Source organism: Perognathus longimembris, chromosome 25 (genome assembly GCF_023159225.1).
Source record: "Perognathus longimembris pacificus isolate PPM17 chromosome 25, ASM2315922v1, whole genome shotgun sequence".
Lineage (NCBI taxonomy): Eukaryota > Metazoa > Chordata > Mammalia > Rodentia > Heteromyidae > Perognathus > Perognathus longimembris.
In genome coordinates, this window is record NC_063185.1 from 10,552,925 (window position 1) to 10,573,781 (window position 20,857).

General features: G+C 41.1%; 1 protein-coding gene across 2 annotated transcripts in view; it reads left to right on the top strand.

Moving 5' to 3' along the window:
- The first annotated feature begins 2,130 nt into the window (after nucleotides 1–2,130).
- Nucleotides 2,131–20,857, top strand: part of Gemin5 (gem nuclear organelle associated protein 5) — a 51,858-nt gene continuing 33,131 nt past the window's right edge. The window contains exons 1-11 of one of the 2 annotated variants that reach the window (XM_048334065.1): nucleotides 2,131–2,414; nucleotides 3,011–3,171; nucleotides 4,313–4,494; nucleotides 8,805–8,956; nucleotides 9,164–9,283; nucleotides 10,796–10,928; nucleotides 12,379–12,544; nucleotides 13,089–13,301; nucleotides 15,313–15,398; nucleotides 17,969–18,051; nucleotides 20,096–20,232. In XM_048334065.1, coding sequence (XP_048190022.1) covers nucleotides 2,249–2,414; nucleotides 3,011–3,171; nucleotides 4,313–4,494; nucleotides 8,805–8,956; nucleotides 9,164–9,283; nucleotides 10,796–10,928; nucleotides 12,379–12,544; nucleotides 13,089–13,301; nucleotides 15,313–15,398; nucleotides 17,969–18,051; nucleotides 20,096–20,232 — 1,599 coding nt within the window. In that variant the 5' untranslated portion in view covers nucleotides 2,131–2,248. The remainder of the gene's footprint in view (nucleotides 2,415–3,010; nucleotides 3,172–4,312; nucleotides 4,495–8,804; nucleotides 8,957–9,163; nucleotides 9,284–10,795; nucleotides 10,929–12,378; nucleotides 12,545–13,088; nucleotides 13,302–15,312; nucleotides 15,399–17,968; nucleotides 18,052–20,095; nucleotides 20,233–20,857) is intronic. The other variant, XM_048334066.1, reaches the window with a different exon arrangement.

Sequence of the window (20,857 nt, forward strand, 5' to 3'; positions counted from 1 at the left end):
TGGCGCTGTGGCTCAAGTGGCAGAGTGCTAGCCTTGAGCAAAAAGAAGCCAAGGACAGTGCTCAGGCTCTGAGTCCAAGCCCCAGGACTAGCAAAAACAAAAACAAACAAAACAAAAAAAAAAACTTGGAAATTCTTCCTCTTTATACAAAGCTATAAAGATATTTTTACAAAGTTTTGCTACCTTGAAAGATTACCATGGGGCTGGGGATATGGCCTAGTGGCAAGAGCGCTTGCCTCGTATACTTGAAGCCCTGGGTTCGATTCCCCAGCGCCCACATATACAGAAAACGGCCAGAAGTGGCGCTGTGACTCAAGTGTCAGAGTGCTAGCCTTGAGCAAAAAGAAGCCAGGGACAGTGCTCAGGCCCTGAGTCCAAGGCCCAGGACTGGCAAAAAAAAGAAAGATTACCATGGAAGAAATAGAAACTAAAATTGCTAGTTTGTGCTAACATTTGCAATAGTTTTACACTGAGGAATAGTAAAAGATTTAGACTGATGTATTTTGAGAACATTTAGCTGGTTACTTTTATTATTTTAAAATAATAAAATGTCTCTTTTAGGCAGTGAAGTTGGAATTTAGAGCCTTGTACTTGTTTTAGGCAGTCTACCATGTGAGCCACACCCCTCTGCCCCCTTTTTAACCAATCATCTATTAAACAATTTAAACCTTACAAGGCATCTTTTGTAAGAATAGTAAAATAAGTCTAAACTGTAGCCCTCAGAATAACAGAAGAAATCCTAATATCTAGAATATATAGACTCAAAAAATTAAACACCCAAAGAACAAATAATCACCAATAAACAGGCAAGTGAATGAATAGAAATTGAATTGAAAAATATTCAACATATTTAGCAATCAAGGAACTACAAATGAAAACTATGTTGAAGTTCCAGTTCTGCCTAATCAGAATGCCTATTATCAAGGAAAATGAAAATACTGGCAAGGATGTGGGGAAAGATACCCTATACAATTTGGCAATTAAGTAAATCAGTGCTGCCACAATTGAAATCAGTGTGGAAGTTGCACAAAAGAAATCCTGCATATATACATGAAGAAATGGAAATCCACTTATAATAAGAGCTATCTGCACACACATTACTTACAGCATGATTCAAAATACTCAAGTGCTAGAATCAGCCACTCTAGGTAGAAAAGTCTCTGACTGTTGTCTCCAATTTACAAGAAAACTCAAAGTGGAACTGTGGGTCAAGTAGTAGAGTACCAGCCTTGATGGCAAAAAAACAAGCAAGAGATCAAGGCCTCGAGTTTAAGCCTTAGGACACACACACACACACACACACACACACACACACACACACACACACAGCCCAGCTTATGCACCTATGACAGAGCTATTTAATGGGAAACTGATATTTAAAAGCAATAATCACAAGGCTTTTTTTGTGTGTTTTGTTTTTGTCAGTTGTGAGGCTTGAACTCAGGGCCCGAGTGCTGTCCCTGAGCTTTTCACTCAAGGCTAGCTCTGTATCACTTGGAGCCACTGTGCCACTTCCAGTTTTGTGTTTAATTGTAGACAAGAGGCTCATGGACTCAGTCCTCTCTGGATGGCAACCGAGCAAATAGAGGCACCAGTAGATCCCATCTGTAAATCCTAGGCGGATATCTGAGAACTGTGGTTCAAAAACCAGCCCAGGCAGGAAAGTCCAGGAGACTCTTATCACCAATTAAACACACACACACACACACACACACACACACACACACACACACACACACACACACACACACACACACACACACACACGCTGGAGGCTGAGCTGTGGCTCAAGCAGTAGAGCTCCACCTTGATCAAAAACTTCAGGGACATAGCCCAGGCCCTGAGTTCAAGCCTCAAGACTGGCACGCATACCCAAAACACACACACACACACACACTATTTTAAAACACAACACTCAAACTCAGCAAGGTGCCACCCTAATCCCTTCATGCCGTGCTTTGCTATGAAAACTAGGTGAGTCTAACCTCACGCCTGGGCAGCAGAACACACTGGTAACCAAGCTCTCGCGAGATTTAGCACCGCACCGCGCATGCTCACAGCCGCGACGCGCCTCAGCCCGGAAGAGGGAGTGAGGCAACGCGCGCGCGCGCGCGCGCCGTGACAGCTGAGCCTCGGCGCGCGCCGTAGCGGCCGCCTGAGGAGGAAGGCGGGGATTGGACGTCCGTCCCGCCTCCTCTGCCGGCCTTTGCCAAGAGGTTGCTCGCTTCCATCGTGTTCGCCGGCGGTGATGGGGCTGGAGCCGCGGACGCTGCCGCCCTCCCCCAACTGGTACTGCACTCGCTGCAGCGACGCCGTGCCCGGGGGCCTCTTCGGCTTCGCCGCGCGGACCTCCATCTTCCTGGTCCGCGTGGGCCCCAGTGCGGGTGCCGTCCCGGGGACGCCCCCTTTTCGAGGTATAAGGGGGGGGCCCCCCAACTCCTTCTTGGGCCCGAGCCCTCCGGTGCCGCCCCCCCCCCCCACTGGATCCTAGGCACCCCAAGCCCACGGGCTACGGATCACCGGAGGAGGGAGAGCAGGTTCTTCCCGGGTCTCTAAGCAGGGGAGGTCCGCCGGGCCGTGGCCAGCGTTCCCGCCTCTGCGCATCCGCACGTGGAACCGCCGGCTTGGCGAGAAGCTGGCCTTGTGTGGACCGGGACATTTAAAAACTGCTTGCCTCTGCGCACCCCACCCCCCCACCACTCGACCACCCCCTGGGAGACTTCCTGAGATTGGGGGAGCTGCCTACAGCTTCAGGCCCCAAACAGGATCCCACAGTTTCTGTAAGGTAAAAAAGATGAGCTGTCTGGAATCGTGTGGCACAGGGAGTAGTAGTACCAGTACTTGGGAGTTTCTAATAAAGAATCCGTGGATATTTTGTTGTTGTTTTGTTGTTACACACGTAGATCCAGTAACTCCAAAACCTAGCTGCTTGCTCCTTCAACAGTCTGATTCTGCCCTGTCTAGATTCTTTAAGAGCAATTTAACCCTGATGTCTGCTTTTTGCTTGAAGTCATAGGAGAGTTGGTGGGACACACGGAAAAGGTCTCTGGCTTCACATTTTCTCATCACCCTGGTCAATACAACCTCTGTGCCACCAGCTCAGATGATGGGACCGTGAAGATATGGGATGTAGAAACAAAATCAGTTGTGACAGAGCATGCACTTCATCAGGTACTGGGTTTTACTGATTTCTAGGATTCGTTTTGGGGTTTTGTTGTTTTTGTGCCTGTCCTGGGGTTTGAACTCAGGGCCTAGGCACTGTCCCTGAGTGTTTGTGTTCAAAGCTAGCGCCTCTAACCACTAAGCCAAGGTTCCATTTCCAGCTTTTTTTGGTGGTTAATTGGAGATAATAGTCTCACAGACTTTCCTCCTGGGGCTAGCTTTCAACCTTTGAACCTCCCTCCTTAAATCCCAGCTTCCTAAGTATCTAGGATTACAAGGCATGAGCCACCTGGGCCCAGCTAATTTCTCAGATACTTTTTTTCTATGTGCTGAGTTTCTTTTTTAATATGGATAGTTTTTCTAGCTCATTTGAGCAAGGGCATTTTTGTAACTGTATACACTAATTACGTAGCCTTTGTTGTAATATACATCAGAACTTTTCTGGAAGGAAGTGTATTTTTTTTTAAACTGGTGGCTAGCAAACCACTGTGCTACTTGTTTTTCCAAATAACTATTAAAATACAGCCTTGTTAATGTCTACTTTCATGCAACAAGAGCAGAGAAGTGTCCGTAAAGACAGTCTAGCCCAGAGCTAGACTAACAAATATTTAGTAGTTGGCTTACTTAAATTGGCACGTAGGTACCTACTATAAACTATGAGTGAATAGAACTCATTTCTAAAATAGATGGTTACTTGATATAATTGCTTTTTGAAATAAAGAAAAAGGAAGGACTTGTTTTATGAACTTGGCACTGACCTAAGAACTTCAATGACCAATTAAAGGGGCAAAAAATACTTTAATGAAGCTGGGTCTAGTGGCTCATGTCTGAAATCCTAGCTACTCAGGAGACTGAGATTAGAGGATCAAGTTGTGAAGTTTACATGGACAGAAAAGTCTGTGATACTTCATTTTCAATTAGCCAGCAAAATGCCAGTCTGGAAGCATGGCTCAAACAGTAGAGTCATCTGTGACAGACAATAAAGCTAAACAAGAAATAATCTTTGGTCCCAAGTAGTCTTAAACTTTCCTATAATTTGGTTACTCTGTTACATAGCTGTAGTGTCACAAATGTTAGGAAAGTTTATGGTACAAGTTAAAAATTTACATTGACATATGAAAAATAAATACATATTTGTTTTGTTTTGAAGCATACAATATCAGCATTGCACTGGTCTCCTCGAGTGAAGGATTTAATAGTGTCTGGGGATGAAAAAGGAGTGGTTTTCTGTTATTGGCTTAACAGAAATGACAGCCAGCATCTCTTTATAGAGCCCAGAACAATTTTCTGTCTTACTTGTTCTCCTCACCATGAAGATTTAGTGGCCATTGGGTAAGTACTGTGCTATCCATATTAACACTTTGATTTTTGTTTATGACTTTGTCATTTTTATTTCCTATTAATATTCCTAAAAAAAAAAAACCTACAGGCGTTAGGTGCCTCTCACATATATGGGCATCTTGCAATCTCCAGGTCCCATTCCTTCTTTTTGCTTTCCTTTCCATTATGCTATACTTTGCTTGTTCTTTTGTTTCTTACTTTATATTAGGGATGAGGGAGAGGGGGTAATATCTGGCCCTCAGGCCATGACATCCTTTGAATCATTTGGTCTGAAGTCATTTGGTTGAAGGCAACTGCAGGTAGGACTCAAAATTCAATAAATCTAGTAGCTTTCTTCAAAGCAAAATTCAACACATCTAGGCTCTAGAATGACATTATAAATACCTTATGTCCTTGGCAGAAAAAAAAAGGTAGCTCCCCATCTCTGTTTTATACTGCCCTTGAATATAACATTAATTTAATTCCTAGAGTTGTCAGTTGGCACTGTTTTGTCTCTGATTCTGTGTATTCATTCCCTCTAGATTGAGAAATTGAGATGGCCATGGGGCTGGTCTTTTTTGTTCATCATCAAGGTGGTTTTTCATATGAGCTGCCTCAGTAAAACATCCTTTCCTTCACTATTCTGTGTTTGGCCACCCAGTGATGTCTTCCCTCTAGTTTGAGCTCTTGACATAGCATTCCTCTGGAATGTTTGAAGAGAAAGTCTGGCCAGAGTTGATTCAACACACTGATGGGGCCTGGGCTAAGGATTGCAAGTTCAAAGCAACCCCTGAGCTGCATAGTAAGACTCTGTTTCTTTAAAAAAAAAAAAAAAAAAAAGGAAAGAAAAGAAAGAAAGAAAAGTATACATACACAGACAACTGTTTTACAAAGTTTTGAAGATATTAGTAAAAAATTACATAACTTTGTTGCAAAGGTATGCCTAGACATGATGCCAAGGATGTATGTAGATTCAATGAGTATGAAATGGAAGATACTCAGTAAAGATATGTCTATGCTGATGTTAAAGGTAGACAAGGAGAGCTTATTTCAAGAACAAAATGAAAGTACACGGTAGAAATTAAGGGGGCTAAATGCAGATGATTAAGTAGAAACAGCTGAGAATAGAGGAATGACTAAAAGTGGATTTGTATATATCTGTTTAGAACTATAGAGTTTTACATTTTGTGGCAGCAGGTTTTCTTAGGGAGGTGTAAAGTCAGAGGTATAGTCAAATCAAAATTAGATTGGGACTTGATTGGGGAAGAAAGCATGAACACTGTCAGAACAAGAAAATGAACTGAGGGAAATTGAAGTGCCATGTTCAGACAAGGTGTTTTGTGAAGAAGGGAAAGAAGACAATAAGGATAATGGTGTTTGGGGTTTTAATAGTTTTGTTTCATTTTGCTTCTTTGGTAGTACTGGGGTTTGAACTAAAAAAGATACACTTGATAGGCAGCCCTCTACCACTTGAACCCATCCCCACCCAAATTAAATAACAGTATTTTAAAGGGAGACTATAAAGGTAGTTCATGAAATCTGCTATATTGATTGTGGGGAAAGGTGAGAAGATAGAACAGTTTGAGTGATAATGAAGATACAAGTCTATGCACTAGCTAATGAAATAAGAATGTTGGTATAAGGGGGAATTAGAGTGCACAGAATGTAGTAGCCAGGGGTTAGAAGTTTGAGTCACATTGGGTACTCGGTGGCTCCTGCCTGTAATCCTAGTTACTCAGGAGGCTGAGATTAGAGGATCTCAGTTCATGCAGCCCATGCAGAAAAGTCTATGAGAGTCTTATCTCCAGTTAATCACCAAAAGGCTGAATGTGGAAGTACAAGTGGTAGAGCACAAAAGCTCAAGGATAGCACCCAATCACCAGGAAAAAAGAAGTTTGAATCAAACAGACTTTGAGAGGAGTAGATACCCCCCCCCCCCAAAAAAAAAGTATATAATCTTTTCAGGTAGAAAGTGAAAAATAAAACACAGGATTAGATTAAAAAGATTCAAAGTGGTCATTTACAGATTTCAAAACAGGTTCATGACAAGGAGGTTATGTAGCTTAGTGGTTTTCAAAGTCTACATCTTCAAAGAATGGCATTCTATTTCTTTTTTTTTTTGGCATTCTATTTCTTATTCTGTTTATTTCTTAATCTGTAATAGTTCTTTTCCCTATAGAATTATCTAGTGTTTCTGGACTTGTCAGATATGTAGGGGATGTAAGTAGGTACTACCACTTAATAGAACAGTTTTCTATTCCTTACTTTTTCCTTTTTTTTTTTTTTTTGCCAGTCCTGGCGCTTGAACTCAGGGCCTGGGCACTGTCCCTGAGCTGCTTTTGCTCAATGTCAGGGTTCTACCATTTGAGCCATAGCACTACTTCCTACTTTGTCATGCAAGCACTGTACCAGTAAGTCACCTTCCCAGCCTGAGTTTTCTATTTCTAGTAAAGCAAAGGTTTATATCTCATATCTTTACAGTTCTGTTATTAGACATTAAACCTGAAATTGTCCTGAGCATGTGTAATAATATTAGTATTAGCCTTTTTGTTTGAAATAGCAAAAAGTCAATAAATAAAAATGGAAGCCCTTCAGAAGTAGCATGAATAAACTAATATGGTCATAGAGTACAGCACTAATAACAGAAGTGCAGGTGACTCTCTAGGAATTGGCTGTATGTGTCAGCATGCCTGGCTCACAAATAATGAAAATGGCAAGCTTCACCAAAATAGACTGCATGATACCATTTTTATATAAGGGTTTTAAAGTACACTGTCTTATTTATTAATACATACAAAGAAAGAGTGGGAATAAAACAACAAAATTCAGAAATAGTCATTTATCTTTAGAAAAGAGAAGTTTCATTGAAATGGGTCATTTGTTTTCATAAGCTATCACTCTACCAACTTGAGGCACTTCCAGCTGTTTTTGGTGGTTAATTGGAGATACGGGTCTTAAGAACTTTTAACAGTTTTTAACTTCTCAGTTTCTTTTGAATTAATAAAATGACAGTTGTTGCATATGCAATACCATTCTAGAATATACAGTGCTACTGCTTTTGTTAAGTTTGTATTTAGTGGGCTGGGAATGTGACTTAGAGGTAGAGTGTTTGACTAGCATGCATGAAGCCCTGGGTTTGATTCCTTAGTACCAAATTAACAGAAAATGCTGGAAGTGTAGCTGTGCCTCAAGGGTAGAATGCTAGCCTTGAGCAAAAAGAAACCAGGGTAGAGTCCAAGCCCCAGGACTGGCAAGAACAAAAACAAAAAAAGAGTTTGTAGGTAGAAAAGTAGCAGCATTTCTAAAACAGAAAATTTCATGCAGTAGGACAGTTAGATCTCTAGATGGAGAAATTGCTACACATCTGTCAATTCCCTTAGAAAGGGATAAGGAACCTTTACTCTGCCAGAGGCCATTGGAATATTTATAACCTCATTCTTGGGCCATACTAAATTATCAGTACAGGGCTGGGAATATGGCCTAGTGGCAAGAGTGCTTGACTCCCATACATGAAGCCCTGGGTTTGATTCCCCAGCACCACAAATATAGAAAACGGCCAGAAGTGGTGCTGTGGCTCAAGTGGCAGTGCCTTGAGCAAAGAGAAGCCAGTGACAGTGCTCAGGCCCTGAGTCCAAGGTCCAGGACTGGCAAAAAAAAAAAATTATCAGTACAGGCAGACAGGCCACAGGCTGCTGACAACAAGCATACATATCTTGTCTGTCATATACCAAATGATTTTGTGCATTTATATGGCCCTAAGGTCTGAACATTTCTACTCTTGCCTTCCTCGATATACAAGCATGCTCCACCATGTCCGGTTTTGGCCAGGCAATAATAGTGTTAGTGCCAAGAGTAGAGGAAAAATTTAACAAAACCAGGAGGCATGAAATGAACACATTGGTAGCCAGGTGCCAGTGGCTCAGGAGGCTGAGATCTGAAGATCAATGTTCAAAGCCAGCCCAGGCAGCAAAGTGTGTGTGAGTCTTATCTCCAACTAATCACCAGAAAGTTAGAAATGGAAGTGTGCTTCAAGAGGTAGAGAGCCCCAGTTTTGAGCATAAAAGCTAAGGGACAGCATCCAAGCCCTGAGTTCAAACCCCAGTACCAGCACACACACACAAAAATAACACTAAATAAGTAAAACAAAACAATTTGAATTTAAAAAGGAAAAGAAAGGATGATGTATTATTCTCTTCTTCCCTACTCCAAGTGCACCTTGCCAACTTGGAAGTGCCATCATACGAACCCCTGGTCCAAAGTGTTTACTGCAGAGACTATTCTGTCTTCATTGTTCAGTAATATTTCTAACTCTTGTTTTTTAGCTACAAGGATGGCATAGTGGTTATAATTGACATCAGTAAGAAAGGAGAAGTTATTCACAGGCTTCGAGGCCACGATGATGAGATCCACTCCATAGCCTGGTGTCCCCTACCTGGTGAAGATTGCTTATCTTTAAACCAAGAGGAAAAATCAGGTAGAGATGATGGAAGGCAGAGATCAGAATTTTGGGTCTAAAAGCAAAGTGGGTAGGATTGTATCGTGTGAGTTATATTGAAAAACTCTAGGTCTCACAGATCAGACCTGTGAAACACCTAACTTTTGGAATCTTGGCAAACTAACTTTTCTCTCATAAGTACAAGTTTAATGCAAATTAGAAACAAAGTTACCATCTCTCTCCTAGAAGAGCCTGAAATTCCCAATGGGAAAGTTAAAGCAGAAACCCCAGAAACAAAGGGCTGCTACATAGCCACTGGAAGCAGAGATCAGACTATTCGAATCTGGAGCTGCTCTAGAGGCCGAGGTAAGGCTGATGTTTGATGTTTATTTTGTGATAGCGATGATATTGTGGCAGAATTACCTGCTTTTCTTTCTATCTTGTTCCAACAATGTTCCTTACTTTGACATTTGTTCCTTACTTTTCTGACAAGAAAGTTGCTGCCTGGGTTTATTTATTTATTTTACGTTATTTTATTGTAAAGGTGATGTACAGAGGGGTTACAGTTATATAACAAGGGTAATGAGAGTGCATTTCTTGTTGAACATTTTACCTCCTCCCATGCTGCCTGGATTTAACCTGGGTTAGGCCTCTTGCCTGAACATTTGGCAAGAGTGATCCATTCCAGGAGAAGGCAAGGATCACCTTTTTAGCATTAAAAGCAAGATATGTGTTATTGGGACAGGAATATTGGAATTTGGCAAACTTTAGTCAGAAATTGAACAGGTCTCTAAAGTTAGAGCTTCTAGTACACAAATACAGAGTAAATAATGTACATCCAGCAGACAGGTATATGTTTACATGTAAATACTCAGTATTCAAGTTAAGTCAGAAGCCTACATTGAAATAACTGGCCGAGAATCCCAAGAAGGGCAGTCTCCAAGGCAGAATGAGCTGAAGAGTTTGAGAAATTGTAAGCTTCTGGATCCTACTTTGAATCTAGTGAATTAAGTCCCTGGGTATTATGTGCTGACATGTATATTTTTAAAGGCTACATTAGTGGTTTTTTCTTTTTTTATTTTAGACTGGGACTCCAACTTGGTATCAGCCATCAGGCTGGTGCTTTATTATCAAGCCACGCTTCCAGCCTTATGGTTCTCATGCGTAATGTGAACTAGGAAGTGTATTCCTACCACAACATGTTGATTTCCAAACTTTAACCCTTTGGTAGATTTATGGCCAACTAGGAAAAGAAATCTCTGCATTTCCACTTTAGGAATATCATGGATTATGTTGCTTCCTTAGGTCTCAATAATGTTTCACTGGGAAAATGAGGTGATCATTCTAACTAAGCAGACTTAATAACTTCTAATTCACAGGTCCTGTACTATGAACCATTTTTTTTGTAATTTACTTATTAAACAAAAATTTTTTGACAAGGTGTTGTGCAAAAAGGGTACAGTTACATAGTAGGCCAGTGGGTACATTTCTTGTGATATCTTACACCCTGTTTTTCTTTCCCTTCCCTAGGTCAGGTAGACATATATGCAATACACAATGTACCCAGAACATATACAGTAGCCAGGTGGCCTATGCCAAAGAAAATTTGCCTAGGGCTTTAAATGTAATGTCAACATTAGACAATATGTCGACAATAGTCTTATATGAATGTACATACATAGTTTTTGAGCTATTGTATTCCACTGAGAGGTCAATTTTTGACCTTTATATGTTGAGTAGTTGTTTGGTTTTAGTTACATAACGTTGGGTTGCACTATGAACCATTATTGACTTAGAGTACCAAGTGTCACTTTCTAGTGACTTCATATATTAGTTGTCAATGTCTTAAGCGTTCACTGACTTTCTTCTTATTTCTAGGAGTGATGATTTTGAAATTGCCATTTCTGAAAAGAAGAGGAGGGGGCATAGACCCAACTGTTAAAGAGCGCCTTTGGGTGACACTCTATTGGCCCAAGAATCAGCCAACACAGCTGGTATCTAGTTGTTTTGGGTAAGTCTTTTGGCTCATACTTTCTGTTTGACCTTGGAGAGTCCTAGGCTTCTCTTTGTAGACACTGAAGATGGCGAAAGTAATTGCCAAGACTTACATTGTCAGGAGCCATTTACCTTTCTGGTATTTGAGACAGGATCTCACTATATAGCCAAGGATGGCCCTTGAACTTGCCATGCTTCTGCTTCAGCCTCCCAAGTGATGGACTTACAGGCATGCCCCACCATGCCCAGCTTTCTGTCATGGGCCATTTGAAGTAGAAAAATCATGAGATGTGTGCTATGTCTACTAAGAGAATTGTGAAAAGATCAAATAACTTACAGCCTGGTTGTTAAGAATATAGACTTGGATATAAATGAATTTCAAATTCAATTGGCTACTTACTTGCTTTTCATTGAAGAGGAAGACAATGTCACTGAGCTTTATTCAGTTACTTGTAAAGAAATGTGATTGAAGCCGTGTGCCAGTGGCTCATAATCCTAGCTACTCAGGAAGCTGAGATCTGGGGATCGAGGTCCAAAGCCAGCCCAGGAAGAAAAGTCCTTGGGATTCTTATCTCCAGTTAACTACTCAAAAACTGGAAGTATTGCTATGGCTAGAGTGGTAGAGTTCTAGCCTTGAGCACGAAGAGGCTCAGGGTCAGTACCCAGGCCCTGAGTTCAAGCCCCACAACTGACGAGAGAGAGAGAGAGAGAGAGAGAGAGAGAGAGAGAGAGAGAGAGAAATGTAATTGGATAGTGATATTTCCCATCTTTTAAGATTGTTATGGCTATTCAGTAAACAGAATTTATGGAACATTTCCTACTGAAAAGAGGTAGGAATTTCTCCCCCCAGAAAGTGATTTATGATGCTGCAGAGCCTGCACTGGATACCCTCTAATTCAGTATAGAATTGAATAAATGTTGTCATTCCTGTTAGAATAGCAGGTCAGGAGCTAGGCTGATGAGCCAGATACTATTCTGAAAAATGGTTTCATGTGGTAGATTCAGTTGCCCACATGTCAGTTTGTTACTCTGCTCCCTGTCAGAAAAACTGTATGGCTCAGAAAAGGATTCAAGCACTCTGTTAAACCATACTGTAGCCATTTTGAGTTTTATCAAAGAAGCAATTAAGCCAGACATTGGTGGCTTGTGCCTATAATCCTTGCTTAGGACGCTGAGATCTGAGGATAGTGGTTCAAGACCAGCCTAGGCAGGGAAAGTCCATGAGACTTGTCTCTAATTAAGCAGTGATAAACCCAGAAGTAGACACATGGCTTATTGGCAGCGTACCGTCCCTAAGGGGAAAAGTCAAGGGAGAGCAAGAGACTCTGAGTTCAAGCCCCAGTCCTGGCACACAGGAAAGAGGAACAATGAAATTATCTTACAACTAAAAACTCATACCCTTGCTCATCAATAACTGACCAGATTGCTTGTGAGAAAGAGCTAATGCTTTTGTTCTTCCTTCATAGAGGTGAGCTGCTGCTATGGGATCTCACTCAGTCTTGGAGACGGAAATATACCCTCTTTAGCTCATCAGCAGAAGGACAAAATCATTCCAGAATTGTGTTTAATTTATGCCCTTTGCAAACTGAAGATGATAAACAGTTGCTACTTTCTACATCAATGGATAGAGATGTAAGAACTGGTTTGTGTCATCCAGCTTCAGAGAATAGTGATTTCTAATTTGATTGGGATTAAAAGGAGTCAGTCAGCCCTGTTTCTGTTTCAGAACTCCTTCCTATTAGTGATCAGTACTAAAAATGTCAGCCATGTACAGGAAGGGAAATCTCCTCTGAGTATGATACTTTGTGTTTTAGACAGCAGCCATTTAATTTTGACTTCTTTTATGTTGAGGCTGTCATACTTTCAGTTTGCTGAATGAAATCACCAGTGCTACAATAGAGTGGAAAAATCATTGACAGAATTCAATGACTAAATTCTGGTTTATCAATTATATGGTGCTAAATTTACTGGACCTTATTGGAAATAAATATGCTCCAAGATACCTTTGACCTGTAATTTGTTGCTCTTTTTTTAATGCTAAGAGATATTTGTTCCAGTACATACTGTAAGTGTTATATTTTGATCCTACACATTTGGAATATTGAAGCCTTTTTCCTATTTCTCTGGCTTTTCCCCCCCCCATATTTAAGCTGTCCTAACCCTTGGATCATTTCAGGTCAAATGTTGGGACATGGCCACCCTAGAATGCTGCTGGACCCTGCCTTCTCTTGGTGGGTTTGCCTACAGCCTGGCCTTCTCTCCTGTGGATATAGGCTGTTTGGCCATTGGCGTTGGGGACGGCATGATCCGTGTATGGAATACACTCTCCATAAAGAACAACTATGATGTAAGAAATTTTTGGCAAGGTGTCAAGTCTAAAGTTACAGCGGTAAGGATGCTTTCTTTTAAGCTTTTTTTTTCTTCTTCAAATAGGTAATTTTTTTTTTAAGGTTATGTGCTTATTTACTGAACACTGGGAAATCAAGAGTTAAAATTCGGGGGGCCTTTTGGTGAAATTTGAAAGTAGGAAAGTAAAAGCACCCATTGTCCCTGAATTCAGTATTTAAAATGATTAAAACTTTGTTTGTGTGTTTTAATAGTTAGAAATAAGAGCCAGGCATGGTAGCTCATACTTGTAATCCTAGCCCCTGAAGAGATTGAGACACAGGGGATTATAATTTAAGGCTGGCTCATGGAAAAAGTTCACAATACTACATCATAATCAATAGCTGAGCCCAGTGCAATGTGCTTTTTATCTCAGTTACTCAAAAGGGTAAAAAGAAGGATTGTAGTCCAAGCTGGCCTGGTCATAAGGGGTAAAACTCTACTAGAAAAACAACTAAAGCAAAAAGGGGCGGGGGGGGCAGTGTGGCTCAACTGGTATAGACCCTACCTAACGTGCATGAGGCCCAGCATTTAAGTGCTAGGATAGACAGGAGGGAAGGATGTGAAGGAGAAGAAGGAAGGGGAGAGTTATGATATAATCACATACTAGAATGATGTCAAGTATTAAAGTGGTTATAGGCATTTTATATGCAAGATACTAATGATTTACTAACAGGCAAAATATGTGGTACTGAGGAATCGAACCCAGGGCTTCATGTATACGAGACAAGCGCTTTTACCACTAGGCCATATTCCCAGCCCCTAACAGGCAAATTATAAAATATGAAATTCAAGTTAGAATACACGTATAAATTTTGTTTTTCTCATCATTTTTTCTGCTACATTTACCACTGAAAAAATCCAAAGAACTGTTGTTGACCATTAATCTTTTATCCCCAGTCTATAGTGTATTGTGCACATCATTTAAATGTTTGAATTCTTTTTTTTTTTCCTCATAGGGCTTAAACTCAGGGTTTGGGCACTGTCCCTGAGCTCTTTTGCTCAAAGCTAGTGTTCTACTTTGAGTCACAGTGCCACTTCAGGTTTTTGAGTGCTTAATTGGGAATTGGAGATAAGAGTCTCATTGGGGACTTTTCTGCCCAGGCTAGCTTCAAATCGTGACCCTTAGATCTCAGCCTCCTGGGTAGCTAGGATTATAATAGGCATAAGACTATTATATAAACTTAGTCCCCCCAAAAATACCTGCAAAGTTGGCATTTTTTTAAAAAATCACCATTTGAGGATGTTGAGATTACAAGTGACTTCAGATTTGGGGGTTTTGTTGTTATGTTTTTCTGTGTTTTTGTTTTTGTCTTTTTGTCATGTTGTGCTTGTGAACTGAGGGCCTTGGTGCTGTCCCTGTGCTTTGTGCTCAGGACTAGCATGCTACCACTTTGAGCCACCAGTTTCCTGGTGGTTAAATTAGAGATAATAGTCTCACAGACTTTCTTGCCCAGGCTGTCTTTGAACCTCAATCATCAGATCTCAGCCTTCTGAGTTGCTAGGATTACAAGCCCAAAACCACTGCCACTGGCTTTTTTTTTTTTTTTAAGCAACAATAAGCTGTTCACACCTGTAATCCTAGCTACTCAGGAGGCTGAGATCTGAAGATCGCCAGTTCAAAGCCAGCCCGGGCAGAAAAGTCCCTGTGAGACCCCTTAACTACTCAAAACTACTCAAAATAAGCCAGAAGTGGAGCTGTGGATCAAGTGGTAGAGCACTAGCCTTGAGCACAAAGAGGCTCAGGTATAGTACCCAGGCACCGGGTTCAAGCTCCAGGACCGGCCAAAAAACTAAACAAAATAAAAAATAATAAATAGAAAATTTGAAGAAATCAAGGGTAAAAAGTTTGAATATTGTAAGGACTCTTGGGGTTAGAGGTATGGCTCAGTTGGCAGGACACTGGCCAACAAATGAAAATATTAGGTATCAAGTCTTGGACCTAACAAAAAGAATTATCAGCACTGTATTCCTCTTTTCTCATACATTCTCATTTGGAAACTCTTTTCTTATAGCTGTGCTGGCACCCAAACAAAGAAGGTTGTTTGGCTTTTGGAACTGATGATGGAAAAGTGGGATTGTATGACACCTACTCCAACAAGTAAGAACTGGGTGATGCTTACTTACTAGCCCACTGACTGACCACAATGTCAGGGTGAATTTAATTTTGAGTTCATAAACCTACATGCACATCAGTATTATCTGAAAGACTTTTTAAAGTAAGAGTCTGCCTTGATGACTAGGATTTGGAACTCAAAAATAAATAAATTTACTTATTAATTTTAGTGCCAATCCTGGGACTTGACCTGAGGGCATTGTGGCTGAACTTTTTTGCTCAAGGCTAACACTCTACTACTTGAACAACCATTCCACTTCCAGGTTTGGTGGATAGTTGGAGATAAAGACTACTAACAGATGATCCTTCCCAGGCTGGCTTTGAACCTCTGTGTTCAGATCTCAACCTCCTGAGTAGCTTAAGATAACAGACATCTGGCCAGTTGTTTATTCATTTACTTATTTATTTAACCAGTCCTGTGGCTTGAATTCAGGGTCTGGGTACTATCTCTGAGCTTTTGTGCTCAAGGCTAGCATTCTACTACTTGAGGCACAGCTTCAATTCCAGTTTTTTTTTTAATTTATATTTATTTACTTTATTTGTTTATTTGCCAGCCCTGGGGCTTGAACTCAGGGCCTGGGCATTGTTCTTGAGCTTCTTTTGCTCAAGGTTAGCACTCTACCACTTGAGCCACAGCACCACTTCCAGCTTTTTCTGTTTATGTGGTACTGAGGAATCGAATCCAGGGCTTCATGCATGCTAAGCAGGCACTCTGCCGCTAAGCCACATTCCTATCCTATAAAGTTTTAATGCATTCATTCTATCTGTCCTCTGTCACACCGCCACAGCAAGGTGGAATACTTACAGTAGATCATGTGGCTCCTAAAGCCTGGACTGACTTATTCTGTTCCTTTACAGAAAATGTTTGCCTGACCCTGTCCCCTAGTGAGCACCATTTGTACTACAGAGCTACTCTCCTTTCTATAGGCAGTTCCTATCTCTCCCTTTTTCTTCCCTCTTTTCCTCTCCTTTCCTCCCTCCCTCCCTCCCTCCTTCCTCACCCCCCTGCCCTCCTTCCCTTCCTTTCCTTAGCTTGGGATTCAAAATTCATGCATGATAAGTTACTAAGCTGAATCCCAGCCCTGTGTATGTTTTTTTGTTTTTTTAATGGGGGATGGCTGTCCTGGGGCTTGAGCTTTGGGCTTGGACACTGTCCCTGAGCTTTGTGCTCAAGGCTAGCACTCTGCCACTTCAGCCACAGTTCCATTTCTAGCTTTTTGGTGGTTGGAGATAAGAGTCTCACAGACTTTACTCCCTGTGCTAAATTGGAACCACAATATCCTCAGCTTAGGATTGCAGATGTGAGACAGTGGTACCCAGTTGCATTTTGTTTTTTAAGTACTCAACTAGATCCAGTTGATTTAGGTATCTTTTAATTTAAAAAAGAAAAAGGTGGGAACCTTTCCAGAGAGGTAAATAACGTAAAACGATATTGATTTAAATAGCTCTGTATCACAAAATTGCTAAGTAGTCTGTTATTAGCATGTCATTATAAGGTGAATTTTCACGACTAACAGTAATAAAGTTACGTAGTTGGAAGGATATTGCTATGTTGTTAAGTATCCAAGCAGTATAACTTATTCTATCTCTTAGCTGGAGAAATTCTGGTTCATTGTCTAGATGATTCTTATCAACTTGTCAGGTACATAAAAATAAATAATGCCACAGTTGGTTCAGTCATTGATTACTAAAATAACACCTAGAAAATAATTTGTATTAGAAGTCATACAGTGTGAAAATTTTGCCCAAAGATGCTTTACTGACAAATCACTGGAAAACCTTAAGAGCGAGACTTCCTTAAAAAGACAGCCAACTTGGAAAATCAGTCTATACTCAAATCTTGTCACATTAAGAATACATGTAAGAGCTGGGAATGTGGCTGTGTGGTAGAGTGCTTGCCTAATTGCATGCATAGAGCCCTGGGTTCAATTCCTCAGTACTACATAAACAGAAAAAGCCAGAGAGCCGGGCGCTGGTGGCTCACATCTGTAATCCTGCCTACTCAGGAGGGTGAGATCTGAGTATGGCGATTTGAAGCCAGCCTTGGCAGTAAAGTCCCTCTAAGACTGTTATCTTCAATTAACTACTCAAAAAAATGGAAGTGGTGCTGTGACTCAAGTCGGTAGAACACTAGCTTTGAGCGCAAAGAGGCTCAGGCACAGCGCCCAGGCCCCTGAGTTCAAGCCCCACAATTGACAGAAAAAAGAAAAGGCTGGAGGTTGCACTGTGTGGCTCAAGTGGTTGGGCACTAGCCTTGAACACAGAGAAGCACAGTCAGAAACAGAGCCCAGGCCCTGAGTTCGAGCCCCAGGACCAGCAAAAAAAGAATACATTTGAATAGTAATGATATACGTCATGCATGCATAAACTTTATGCTTCAATAATGCTAAAATTTTGAAATGTGTTGCTTCAAGGGTCAGATAAGAAAACGATCTCAAACTGTGAATAACTGAGTTTGCAGTAAAGTCATTTTAGAAAAAGATGGTCTATTTTCCACTATTCCTTTTTATTGTTTAAATCTTCCTCTTTGTTCTGTATCACCTCCCACCCCAAAGACCTCCACAGATTTCTAGCACATATCATAAGAAGACTGTGTACACTTTAGCGTGGGGTCCACCAGTGCCTCCCATGTCACTCGGTAAGTGTATGCACTACTCCTTAACAAAAATATGTAGAGTTTTCTTTCACTTTAATCCTAAGGCATTAGAAGTAGAAGGAGTTAAAAATGTCCTAAGTTGGTGACTGCATTTGTGGTTTGCTGTGTACTCAGGGATGATAAAAGCAACAGTAGCAAATGGTAAATTGGAGTATCTAGGAGAAACTATTCACCTCTAAGCTCCCCTAAGCTCTAAAGCATTGATAGAGCAAACATTTTTCATTGTACATAGGTATCTTATTTAGTGTCCTGGCCTTTGGTTTAATGTATTCTCAGATCTCAGCCTTCTATGTAGGTAGAACTACAGAGGTGAGCCACCAGCACCTGGCTAAGATTCCACCTCTTAGTACAGTTACATTGTCAGTTAAATTTCAACATGAGTTTCGGGGGAGACATCCAAACTCTAGTAGCAATCATAAAAATCAATTAAAACTTACAGCCTTTGGGAAGATAGGTAAAGGGAATCAGGAAAACAAGCAATTATCAGTTTAGGAACTACTTATTGAATGCTCACTGTTTTTCTCAGACATTGTGTATCCTCATGAAGCTGATAATTTTTCTAATAATGAGAATGGCAACGGCTCACACTTGGAATCCTAGGTACTTGGGGCTGAGATCTGAGGATTGCAGTTCAAAGCCAGCCCAGGAAGGAAAGTCCATGAGACTTTTATTTCGATTTAATCACAGAAAAAGCTGGAAGTTGTGCTGTGACTCAAGTGGTAGAGCACTGGCCTTAAGCAAAAGGAGCTCGGCGACAGTGCTCAGGCCCAGAGTTCAAGCCCCAGAACCAGCCAAAAAAGAGAGAGAGAAAGGGGGGGGGGGTGGCTACACAAATAACTTGAAGGAAAGTAAAGAAATCTCTAGAAATAAAGCAAGGCTTCCCAGATTAGGCTATGGTCTAATATATTACATGTGATTTGTCTGTCTAAAATCCTAGACACTTTTCCCTAAATGACAAAATTGAAAACAAAAAGGTTTTGATATCAAATGTGATATGATTTTTTTTTTTTTTTTTTTTTTTTTTTGCCAGTCCTGGGCCTTGGACTCAGGGCCTGAGCACTGTCCCTGGCTTCCTTTTGCTCAAGGCTAGCACTCCGCCACTTGAGCCACAGCGCCGCTTCTGGCCGTTTTCTGTATATGTGGTGCTGGGGAACCGAACCTAGGGCCTCGTGTATCCGAGGCAGGCACTCTTGCCACTAGGCTATATCCCCAGCCCCAAATGTGATATGATTTTAAAAGTGTAAGATTCTTCATGTATCTGCTAATAAATCTAAATGAGTAAAAATTAATTTCAGGGATGAACGGGCGAGAATTCTTGGAATTTTTTATTTGGGAACATTTTTTTTTTCTGATTCTAGCTTTGATGTTGCAGGAAAATGTTTAAATGTGTTGTATCTTAGAAATTATCATAGCATTATGAATATCTCTTTTAATCCTCCCTACAACTGCATATAGGATGGAAAGAACAATTTATTCCTATATATTGGAATGTTTCAGAGTTTTCTTTCTTTTTTTTTTTTTTTTTGCCAGTCCTGGGCCTTGGACTCAGGCCCTGAGCACTGTCCCTGGCTTCTTTTTGCTCAAGGCTAACAGTGCCCCTTCTGGCTGTTTTCTATATATATGGTGCTGAGGAATCGAACCCAGGGCTTCATGTATCCGAGGCGAGCACTCTTGCCACTAGGCCATATTCCCAGCCCTCAGAGTTTTATTTCTTTTCTTTTTTTTTTTTTTTTTTTTGGCCAGTCCTGGGCCTTGGACTCAGGGCCTGAGCACTGTCCCTGGCTTCTTCCCGCTCAAGGCTAGCACTCTGCCACTTGAGCCACAGCGCCGCTTCTGGCCGTTTTCTGTATATGTGGTGCTGGGGAATCGAACCTAGGGCCTCGTGTATCCGAGGCAGGCACTCTTGCCACTAGGCTATATCCCCAGCCCCAGAGTTTTATTTCTTGATTCTCCTAGTCTTACAGTCATCCTCTGGAAACAAACCCTTAAATTGTTGAAAACTGATAAACTTTCTTTTCTACCATAGGAGGAGAAGGAGACAGACCTTCCCTCACTTTATACAGCTGTGGAGGGGAAGGGATTGTCCTACAGCATAACCCCTGGAAGCTTAGTGGCGAGGCCTTTGACATCAACAAACTCATCAGGGACACCAATTCAACCAAAGTGAGTTGCTGTGGTCTGAAGCCTCCCCTTAGGTTCCTTGTTCCTGTCTTGCATTCCACACTAGCGATATCCGCCCTGCTAGGTCAGACTTCTTCAATTTTGTTGAAAGGCTATGAGTGAATCTGTTATCTTCGGGCACTTTATCATTGAGTGATGTGACGAACTTAACCATGAAAGAAATCTGTCCTCAATTGCAGTGATTTATGCTGAGCTTTCATATCTTAACCATATAGCTTCCTTTTAGACCAAGTACTTTAACTTGAACCAAAATGATGCCATGGCAAAAAAAGACCATAATAGGGTTTCCAAATCCAACCAAAAAGAATTTTGCTCAAGATGCCATTCAGTAAGCTAGCCTTATTCCCAGATTTATTACTTGTGTTTTGACTGTATTAATTTTTTTTTCTTTTTTTGGCCAGTTGTGGAACTTGAACTCAAGGCCTGAGCACTGTCCCTGGCTTCTTTTTGCTCAAGGATAGCACTCTGCCACTTGAGCCACAGCTCCACTTCTGGCCATTTTCCATATATGTGGTGCTGAGGAATTGAACCCAGGGCTTCATGTATACAAGGCAAGCACTCTTCCACTAGGTCATATTCCCAGCCCCTTGACCATATAAATTTTTTT